The sequence below is a fragment of the Lingula anatina genome, chromosome 10 (assembly GCF_051362555.1).
Source record: "Lingula anatina isolate TDL-2025a chromosome 10, LinAna3.0, whole genome shotgun sequence".
Lineage (NCBI taxonomy): Eukaryota > Metazoa > Brachiopoda > Lingulata > Lingulida > Lingulidae > Lingula > Lingula anatina.
Genome location: NC_141776.1, coordinates 8,397,239 through 8,407,687, shown reverse-complemented (window position 1 = coordinate 8,407,687; position 10,449 = coordinate 8,397,239). Strand labels below are relative to the sequence as shown.

The window sequence follows — 10,449 nt, the reverse complement described above, 5'->3', positions numbered from 1 at the left end:
CCAATCATAAATTCCTAATTTATCAGACACTTATAACATTAACCACATTTAAATGTTCACCCTTATTATGAAACAGCCGTTTACCTCTTAATTGGAGGGTTAAGTCAACTCTCAGATAGCCTTTGTCTTGATTGTATCGAACGCACTCTCGCTGGCGATACAGAAAAGCCGTCATGTCATGAATACAATTTTGATGACCCAGAAATTGACATAAACTCCTTCATAAGCAAGCTAACTGACCTGAACTACCACAAATTCGTAAAGCCAAAGATAAGCAAAAGAATACACTCGGTGCACTTTTCCTAGATTTTTGCAAATTACAAACTTTTTGTTGCTAATGGAAGATTCGACGAGGGAGAATTCACCACAGAAAAGCCAGTGTTATTGACTATATCATAGGCAGTGTACATATTTTAGCCTGAAAGAGAAGTTAGAGGTACTAGACTTTAGTACTCTACTCTGATATACACAAACCATGCAATATCATGCACATTGAAGAAAAATGAGCCACTGATCCCTAACCAATTAAAGATTCTACCACCCCTTCTCAACCAAAAATAAAACCATGGCAGGCTGATAAAGGCACTGAATATACCGAGAATATTGATGAAATTGAGATTTAAAAACTTAATGCCTACCTTAGTGAAAATGAAGTAAGCCTTACACAGGATACTGTTAATGATCTATTTGATAAAGTTGCAACCATCTTACTGGATTTTGCAAAAAAGACACTTGGCTTGAATCCCCCACCAAAACCCAACTATAAACCAAAATCACAAAACAGGAATGGTTTAATCAAGATTACCTAAGAACAAGAAAACTTTTCAGGAAATGCCAGAAGGTCTTAAAATATATATATATATATATATATATATATATATATATATATATATATATATATATATATATATATATATATAACTAAGGAACTTAAAGATGAGATGCGTAATGCAGAAAAGAGATACATATCCACAATGAACAGATGTCTTAAAAAACACCAAGTAGATCTGATGAAAAAAATTGAGAAGTTTAAAGAGCACAGACCCGAGAGAATACTGGAGACTGCTAAGTAAGAAGAATGATGTAAAAAGTGCAAAATTTAATATAAACTCCTTTTTTGATTACTTTAAAGAAATAAACTCTTGCAATGAAGTTGATATTAAACCTCATATAAACATGTATAAAACCCCAAACAATATTCTAGATGACCCTATCACCCAAACCGAAATCGAAAAGGCAGTTAAGAATTTGAGTAATAACAAAGCACCTGGGCCAGCTGGAATAACGACTGAATACTTAAATGACTCCCCCAAAACCATGCTCTCAACATAAACCAAATTATTCAACAAAGTACTAGACTCTGGAATCATAACAGAGGCATGGTTAGTTGGTAACATACTACCAATTTATAAGAACAAAGATAGCCAGGCTGACCCAAGTAACTACAGACCCATAACAATACTTAGTTGTCTAGGGAAACTTTTTACATCAATCATATGGGCTAGACTTTACAATTTCCTAGATTCCAAGCAATTGTTAAATGAAAACCAAAGTGGGTTTAGACGCGGCTACTCCACAACTGACAGTATGTTCACTCTCTATGGCCTTATGGAACTGTGCAGAATGTCCAAGTCAAAACTTTTCTTCGCTTTCATTGATCTTAAGGGTGCTTTTGACAGCATCTGGAGGGCTGGGCTCTGGCAAAAACTTGTTTCATATGGAATAGATGGTTTATGTTACAGACTAATTGTTAATATGTATAATGGGCGCAAATCCCGAATATCTACAAGAAATGGCAGCTCAGATTACTTTGCTGGCAAAAAAAGGGTAAGACAAGGTGAAAACTTATCTCCTGTACTCTTCGTTCTCTTCCTGAACGATCTTGAAGACTTCATGAAAAATCATGACATAACTGGCTTAAAATCTGTATCAGTAGACATAGAGAAGGAATTAGGTGTTCTGTTAAAAATAATGGTCATGTTATATGCGGATGGCACTGTACTCTTAGCAGAAACGAAAGAGGATCTACAGCTTCAACTAGATGTTTTTAATACTTACTGCAGTACATGGAAACTAGAGTTAACATAGAAAAGACAAAAGTGATGGTATTCACAAGAGGCAGAGTGCCAAAAAAACCTAGAATTCACGTACAACGGCAAGAAAATAGAAATTGTTAAGCATTTTAAGTATCTTGGAATATACTTCTCGCAGTCGGGATCATTCCTACAAAACAAAGAATACTTTTAAAAATGCCAAAATGCAAAAAAGCTACAGCTGCAATGTATGCTCTACTAAAGAAAGGAAGAGCACTGAACATTTCCAAGAGACGAGAAGGCAATTTTCATATTTGTTCAAGAGGCTTAGTTAGCCGATGATCGGGAGCAAGAGATATAGTTACCTACCCCAGCGAGACAAGAAGGCAGTTTTCATATCTTAAGCGGGAGATCGATCTCGATCCGAGCGAAACGAGAAAGCAATTTTCATAGTCGTTCAATGGACTTCGTTCTCGGATGATCTTCAGCTGAAGATCGTTACCGATCCGAGCGAGACGAGGAGGCAATTCTCATATCTTCAGTGGGAGGTCGTTCGCGATCTGAGCGAACCTAGAAGGCAATTTTCATATTCGTTCAAGAGACTTCATTCGCAGAATATCGGCAGCCGAGGATCGTTCGCGATCCGAGCGAGACGAAAAGGCAATTATCATATTCATTTAAGAGCGCCAGCGGAAGATAGTTATCGTTTATTTTCAACTCTCCCCCCCCCTTGAAATCTATTATTTTAAAGATATTTTTTCATTTAATTCACCCCCCTCCCCGTTCATGACACTTAGAAAGCTGGCCGAGCTGAAATTTTGAAGGGAGTTACAGATGGCAATTTTGGACGGCCTGTACCGCCAATCCCGGAAAAAAGTTGTTTCTGGGTGAAATAATATACTGGAACTTAACTATATCGTGGGAATATTTTTAACGTTAAGTGATGAAACATGTATTTAGCACATATAATTTAAACTACCCTTCATTTGTTGTAAGTCTACATTTAGCTGTACCTGGAAATTTTGAAAATGTGTGCGCACAATTTTAAAAGGTCTGGTTACGCCCATGCGCACGTCTCACTTGCGAATGTGAGTAGAGCAAGTTACGTTTGCCGCCTCGCTGTTCGCAGATTATTCGTAGAATCTTTTGGACATGCCCAACATCCTCCGTACGTGCTTAGGACTTGCGCGGCGCGTGAGATGCTGCGCAAAATTTGGATGCAAACAGGCTGTAAGAGCCCGTACGGCCGGTACTGACAGAGGCATAAGGAATTAGATACGTTTAGTACCTACATGTGCGTCAATATTTGAATCAGAGTAGATGTTTTCTTTCCTGTCATAACTGTTGTTTTTACAAACATCTCGACCCCCCCCCCCCCAGCCTGCTGTTCATTTAATCAACAAATTACTGTAAAAGACAAAATAAACAAAAGATGATCTAGAGAAAACATATTATGAAGTGGCTACATGTCGGATGTTGGAACACACTGGTATCACGAATGACATTATGAATATCATGTAGTCGGAGTTTTTTTTACAGTTTTTTTATTAATGGAATAAAGACTCTATAAATCTAGACAAGTGCCAAACATTGTATCGATTCGCACGAATTGCAGGGCTTTAATAGCAACACCCTTCCCGCCCCGAGCATCTTTTTGCAATATACCACACCGCTTTAAGAGTGGACATAATTCACTGTTTCAGAACGTTTATATATATTATCCAACAATGATCACGACATTTCTGCATAAAACACCACTATTTAAAACACCACTTACAATTTTAAAGCTGTAATTAAGATTGTTGACGGATACTGTACAATGTATGTTTGACTTTAATGAATTTAAACAATGACGTCATTGTTGAGGATGTTACGGACTTTACGCCTGCTTATGAGTTTTAAAGTTTTATTTTCAACCTGACGACTGAAATACCACTTGTATATATCTCCGTCACGAGATTGACTCAAAATTGAGGGACATATACATATAAACTAAAAAATGGGTTTATAGATCTTGCTATTGTCAGATTTCAATACGCTCTTTGATGCGATGCAGTATCACAACTAAAAAAAAAAAAAAAAAAAAAAAAAAAAAAAAAAAAAAAACGGGTACGGCACACTTATAATAATAATAATAATTAGTATTATTGCAAATAGCGTTGCATTGTTTTATATTGTTTGATGCCCTTTTATCTGTCAGCTTTGTTCTGCTAAATATCTCCCGCTGTTGCTGTCCACTGTATCGTAACACCAGTAGATCGTACAGTTTTGATATTTTGAAATTATGTTCATAATTTTGTCGAATTCTTTATTTTCCGATAAATCTTTTATTTTTGATTTTATCAATAGTTTTGGTGATGCCAGTAGTGAAAGGCATAGACTCATCAAGCACTGGCTATTGGTGTTGCAGTGGCTTTACCGCTGGCTGCTGTTATAGTGGTGGTGGTGAGCATAATAGTTTTCCTGGGAAGACGCTGGTAAAACCTCTCTCACTCTCTCTCTCTCTTACACACAACCATAAGAACATCATATTTCAGAACACCATTCTCGTTATACCTATTCCGTTATACATATTCTTCTTAACTAATTCTCGCCACACATATTTCGCTAAACTAATGGAACATCGGTTGCCAGTGTCGTTCGGGTATGTTGGCGTGGAAAAATTAACAACAGGTCCCTCATCCCTCACCCTCAAAATAATAAGAAAAAAACAATATTTTTTAATCCCCAACTTGAATTTGCCTTATATCGTGACTTTTTTAACTTTTGTTTTTTGTTATTTTCTCTAATTAAAGGAGCTGTTGAAATGTCCCACTATATTATCTGCAAAATGGTCTGAGTTCTTAAGGGATATGAGGATATGCTTACAAGGCCCTCTATTCTTTGTTAAAGGTTACCAGTCAAACAATTAGTATTGATGCATTTCTTTGTTGGTAGAAAATTTGACAGCGGGTTATTTACTGTAATAATACACTTCTCGTCTTGGTCATGTTTACTCGATACATAATTTAGGTCGGCTCAGAACCGTACTACCACTAGAATTTACACATAGTACTTAGGTTTGTGTCGACGATTTCTAAATGAAAATTATTTCTAGTAGAGAATTCGCCACGGGCAGCGCTGATTAATTTTATAACTATTTCCATGTCCTTGAGTCACGGAGCGTCTCTGTCATCTCACCCTGCGACACAGAAAAGAGCGAGACGATTTCTCTTAAAGACACATGCACGGGACCTAGTGCCTCTAGCCTGATTATATTACAGCAGGATGCACAGTCGCATAATGATATATACATGGCTGTAAATGATAACTGAAAAACTACGTTATTGAGAATGCACAATCAACAAAGTTACCTAGACGCTTCTCGTCCACGAATCACGTTCTTCACATTGTATCGACCTATACAACCAGGAAGTAGTTTGCATTCATGGGACAGTGTGCAAATGACCCAAGCGCATATTTTGAGGTCCAACTAAAAAAATATAACTTAAACGAGATAACAGCAGCGGAAATTTTGATTATGCTTAAATATTAATAGCCAGCATTTTATATTCAATCTTGAATTAACCTGAATATTTATTGAAAGATCTTCGCGCGTCAGTTCTGCGCTTTTCTAACAGGCAAAATAATACTGCGCAAAACCGCTGTACATTTCGTCGCATTATAGAAACAAGGCAAAGGCCCGGATGACGCCAAGTTTCATTTTCGACTGAACTGTGCAAACTGAATAGGACACTTTAGCTCTCCAACGACGTGGATCATACTGAAAAGGAAAGGAAATTAGTTCCAAAAATCAGGAACAGACTAAGTAACTTGATGTCACAGTAGGCTGGGACCAGACAGGTTTATCAAGAGAAAAACTCACAAAATTTTAACAAGATCTGACAGGCATCCTGATATATTGTTCCCACAATTGCAATATCGACCCTGGTGCAATGGATCGCTTGAAGAAGTTTGGGGGTTTGTTATTGGTGTATTTATTATCATCCTCAGGTAAGATGGCTTTAATTTGTTCACATATTTTTGTATAATGACAGGTACATGTATTTAATGTGTAACTGACGAGTTTTCCAAACTGCACAGAGTCACAAGAAGATATTTGTATAATTACGGTACGGTTTGTACTCTGAAAACCGGAATAATGACACAGACTGATAATAGGGCGGTTTCGAAAAGAAAGGTCATTTATCCGAATTTTCTAAAAGGGATTCTTTCTGTCTCCCTTCTAACAGCAAGGGACGCAAGCGGAAAGTAGCGTTTTACCGATGCAGATAGGGTACCCTAAATCTTGAAAAAGTCCACACCGAGTCTCTGAAACCCATAATGCCATGTTTAATACTTTACTTTCATATTATCTAAGTACATTTTGGAGGGACGGGGTAAAATTATAACCTTCCATTAATATTCCCTCAAATAATTGTCATTGTAAAAAAAAAATAAACAAAATAAATTAAAAAACTCTCCCCTCCTTCGAGTGTTTACCAGTTAGTAACAAAGTTAAGAAAGGACAAAACAACCACCTTAATACATATACAGTAGTTATAAGTCTCCATCGAAATGATCACGCCTTTATTGTCCCTGTTAAGTTCTTGCTTCTTTTGCGTGGCCTAAAATCATTTATTCTTATTTAGTCAATGGAGTATTTATCATTTATTACTAGGCAATTGCTTTAAGCATTAAGGTAGCGTATTGAATTGACCAGTTTTTTGTAATCTCATGTGCTGTGACGTTATCCACTCCATTCCAATACATAAAAACAATCATTGTTCCAGTGGACTCTTAACAAAACTGTACCTATACACTTGTTCCTTCCCTGACTTATATACAATTGACCTACGTGCATTTTGCTAATTTGTGATTAATTAAATCTTAACTATTTAACGTTAAAAGAAACACCATTTCTTTCAAAGATTCAATTCAACCTTGAATTCGAAAACGTGACAAGATACATAAATCTTTTAAACTGAATGGGATTATATTGCTCTGTGTAGAAATTTCTTGGTACTGAACAATGATTTTGTCAGTCTGCCAACCTAGGTCATACGAAATAGCAAAACATAACAACAGAGAGTTAAGAAAAAGAAACTTTTGTCGCTTCTGTAATCAATAGCCTTTACGTCCTTGAATCATGATCGACTGAACAGTATTCAAAAGTCCCCTAGTATGTGAATATGATAATAACAGGGTTGTGAAAAGGTTCATTCTAGTGAACATAAAGACCGTATTTGAAGCTCAAAATGTATGAAATTACCACAGTTTTTTTGATAACGCGCATTTGTGGACCAGGCTATAAAGGGTGGTTGCAATTGGGTTTTTCATATAACACAAAAGTTAAATGATACGAAATAGAGTGGTAAGGAAAAATATGGTTTTTGATACCGATGTTTTTTTGTATTTACTTCTTGAAACGCATTCTGGATCACAGTACATGAAATTTTTGGGCCATTACCGTTACCCAAATATTTGTTTTGGCAAAAGCAGTGTCTATATATGTATACCTCTCCTATTCCGCTCATTGGGTCATATTTCACAGATTATGTTGTTCTGTCTCATAGATGAAAGACCTTCGCGATTGCGTTAAAGTAAATGATATTGGTACTAGCTGACGGATACGTGGGTAACGCCTATTCACTGTGAAAAATGTCACATATTTTCTGCGTTACCTTATCATTGTTAGGACAATGAGTGTAATGATGGTTGTTAAACTTGATTTACTTTTTTTACAATCATTGGGGGTCCTTTGATTTTTTTCTTTTTTGGAATTTCTTCAGTAAAATATTTGAAATCGAAAGTACTAAGATTGCCAATTTTGACCAACAAACAGTTAAGCGCCCGACTTCTATCATAAACTGTAAATTAAATGCAGTTCATTTTAAAATCATTTTTGTCTTATCATTTCTTTGCCTCTTACTTTCAATTAAGTCTGCAGTGGCTATGTGACCGATGACTTCCTTATTTTCACGGACAGAGAAAACGGAGTAATATGGCAGGTTGATCTGATCCAGTGGAACCTACACACCATTTATTCCCAGTGTAATAACCCCATGTCCACAAGTTACGACCCAGTAGAGCAGCGGGTTTACTGGACTGAATATGTCACCTTTGCTAAAATAAGAAGAGTAAATATTGATGGAACAGAGCCGGAAACGGTCTTTAATTTCACTATTGGTAAGTGTGATCTACATCTATTTACATTGACAGATTCGGAATTTAAATTTCAGGGATATTGACACACCCCTCGACACCCCTCCCCCCCCCCCCCCACACACACACACACAAACACACACACACACACACACACAAACACACACACAAACACACACACACACACAAACACACACACACACACAGACACACACACACACACAGAGGTGAAAGGTGAGAGAAGGGTCGTTTTAAAGGCCAAACTTCTCTTCTCAGGGAGCGTACAAGACGCCGTTACAGTTGACCATATTTCCCGCCTATTGTACTACACCGAGCGCAGGTATGACACCGTGGGTGCGATGAGATTGGACGGCTCCCAGCACAAGATTTTGTTAAGAACTGGATTGGATAGGCCGAGAGCTTTGGCGTTGGATCCACTAAACGGGTATTTACGAGTTTTTTCCCTCTTTTTAGGGTTGACATTATCAAAATTTGGAATTGATGTTTTTTGTGTCTTAAACTTATTGTTTTTAAAATATGCACTAACATTATGCTAAACATACACTGCTCTGCTTTAGCTCTTTACAATCAAAGGTAAAAAGGCGGGTCGAAATTTTTGTGATTGTTTAATGAGATGCACAAAAGTCACAAAATAAATATTTTTCCTGGCGACACATAATAGTTAGACGCGATCAGTAATTTCTTTTTGTCCTCAAATAATTGAACAATAGCATCTAGACAGTATTTATAAGCCAGTCAAAGTTACAATAAATATTACAGCAGCTGGTGCGATGTTACATATATTACATGGCGTTTAGTGACGTAACATGAGAGGCTGCCATCCTTAATTACTAGGGCCAAAACACTCATAATTATAATATTCCATACGCATGTAGTTTTATGGAGGAGATCATGTGACTATATATTGTAAAACCTTGTTCAGCACAATGTTTCGCGTCATGGTGTTACGTGACGTAAGACGTTTGTAAACGTCTCTTCCATACTTTGTTACAGCTGGATGTATTGGACAGATTGGGGTGAGGAACCAAAGATAGAACGAGCCCACATGGACGGCGAAAACAGACAAACTGTAGCAGACACGGATCTGTCAAGGCCGAATGGAATAGATATTGACATCCCTGGTGAGATTTGAACGGCTATTGAAATAATAAGACTTCATATCATAATGATAATTTCTTTTTTATATGGTCCGTTTAGAAATCATCATCAGCAGCATTCAGAGCCTAAAGTATTCCATTGTTGGGCAAAAGCCTTAGCATGTTTCTTCCAGTGCTTTCTGTCTTGGACTTCACACTTCAAGTTTTAATTGTTTGCAGTACTCATCAAATTCATCCCTCCGTTTTTTATGAGTCTTCCCTTGTTTCCTATGTCTATATTTTGGTGTTCATTCTGTCAGCATTATTGTCCATATGTAATCTTTGATTCTACTGACATGCCCTGCCCATCTCTACTTCATTACTTAAATTGTAAGCAGTATACCCTTTCCCTTGGTCTGTGATCTTATCCCCTAAATGGTCTTTCCGTCTCTTACCCTGATGTTCAACATGCTTCTTTCCCTCCTTTTCTGTGCTTCTTGTAGCCGTTGTCATGGATGCATTCATTGTCCATGTCTCTGAACCATAGGTGACAGCTGGCAATACATATGAATTGAACACTGATGATGATGATGAATTTATTCGTTGTAGTTATAGGCCTCTGAACTATAATACATAACAATCTGTACAATTACAGAATGTTTCATTTAAATATTATCATTTTATTATTGAGATATTATCAGTCTGATGAAGGCCTACGTCAAGGTTGGCCGTGAGATACTGGTATGAAGGTTTTTTGGCTTGTGCTTGACAACTTTCATGCATGATCTAACTACCAAGCTAATGAACATTTATGCTTACCCAAAATCTTGTTTTACAGAACAGAAACTTTATTGGTGCGATGGAAATTATTCCAAAATTGAAGTGTCCGACCCAGATGGAAGTAACAGACGATCTTTGATTGAAGCTGGAACTGCTGTTAATCGCTACTACTTTGGCATTGCCGTGGACGATCGGCATATGTACTACACTGATTGGAGCTTCGCTTCTTGGTACGTAACTTCCGTTGAAAACATCTGCAAGAGAAATTTTATGGACTAAAAGTTTTTTTAAAATATTTTTTTTTAATTTTAGTTTTAAAATGTTTGTATATGTCTGGATGTGAATTGAACCTGGACTAGGGCACATATATTTTTAGATCAAATTTCTTAAACATG

The 10,449-nt window shown here is 36.9% G+C and overlaps 2 protein-coding genes across 5 annotated transcripts in view; one reads left to right on the top strand and one right to left on the bottom strand.

The window, feature by feature from the left end:
* Positions 1-4,940: 4,940 nt before the first annotated feature.
* Positions 4,941-10,449, top strand: part of LOC106172910 (low-density lipoprotein receptor-related protein 5-like protein) — an 11,722-nt gene continuing 6,213 nt past the window's right edge. Inside the window, exons 1-5 of one of the 2 annotated variants that reach the window (XM_086997318.1) lie at positions 4,941-6,026; positions 7,956-8,201; positions 8,454-8,622; positions 9,192-9,319; positions 10,113-10,284. In XM_086997318.1, the coding sequence (XP_086853444.1) occupies positions 5,969-6,026; positions 7,956-8,201; positions 8,454-8,622; positions 9,192-9,319; positions 10,113-10,284 (773 nt within the window). In that variant the 5' untranslated portion in view covers positions 4,941-5,968. The remainder of the gene's footprint in view (positions 6,027-7,955; positions 8,202-8,453; positions 8,623-9,191; positions 9,320-10,112; positions 10,285-10,449) is intronic. The other variant, XM_086997317.1, reaches the window with a different exon arrangement.
* The window catches only part of LOC106171789 (dehydrogenase/reductase SDR family member 11), a 24,665-nt gene continuing 24,388 nt past the window's right edge, over positions 10,173-10,449 (bottom strand). For all 3 annotated transcript variants that reach the window (XM_086997320.1, XM_086997323.1, XM_086997322.1), the window contains one exon: positions 10,173-10,308. In XM_086997320.1, the coding sequence (XP_086853446.1) occupies positions 10,258-10,308 (51 nt within the window). In that variant the 3' untranslated portion in view covers positions 10,173-10,257. The remainder of the gene's footprint in view (positions 10,309-10,449) is intronic.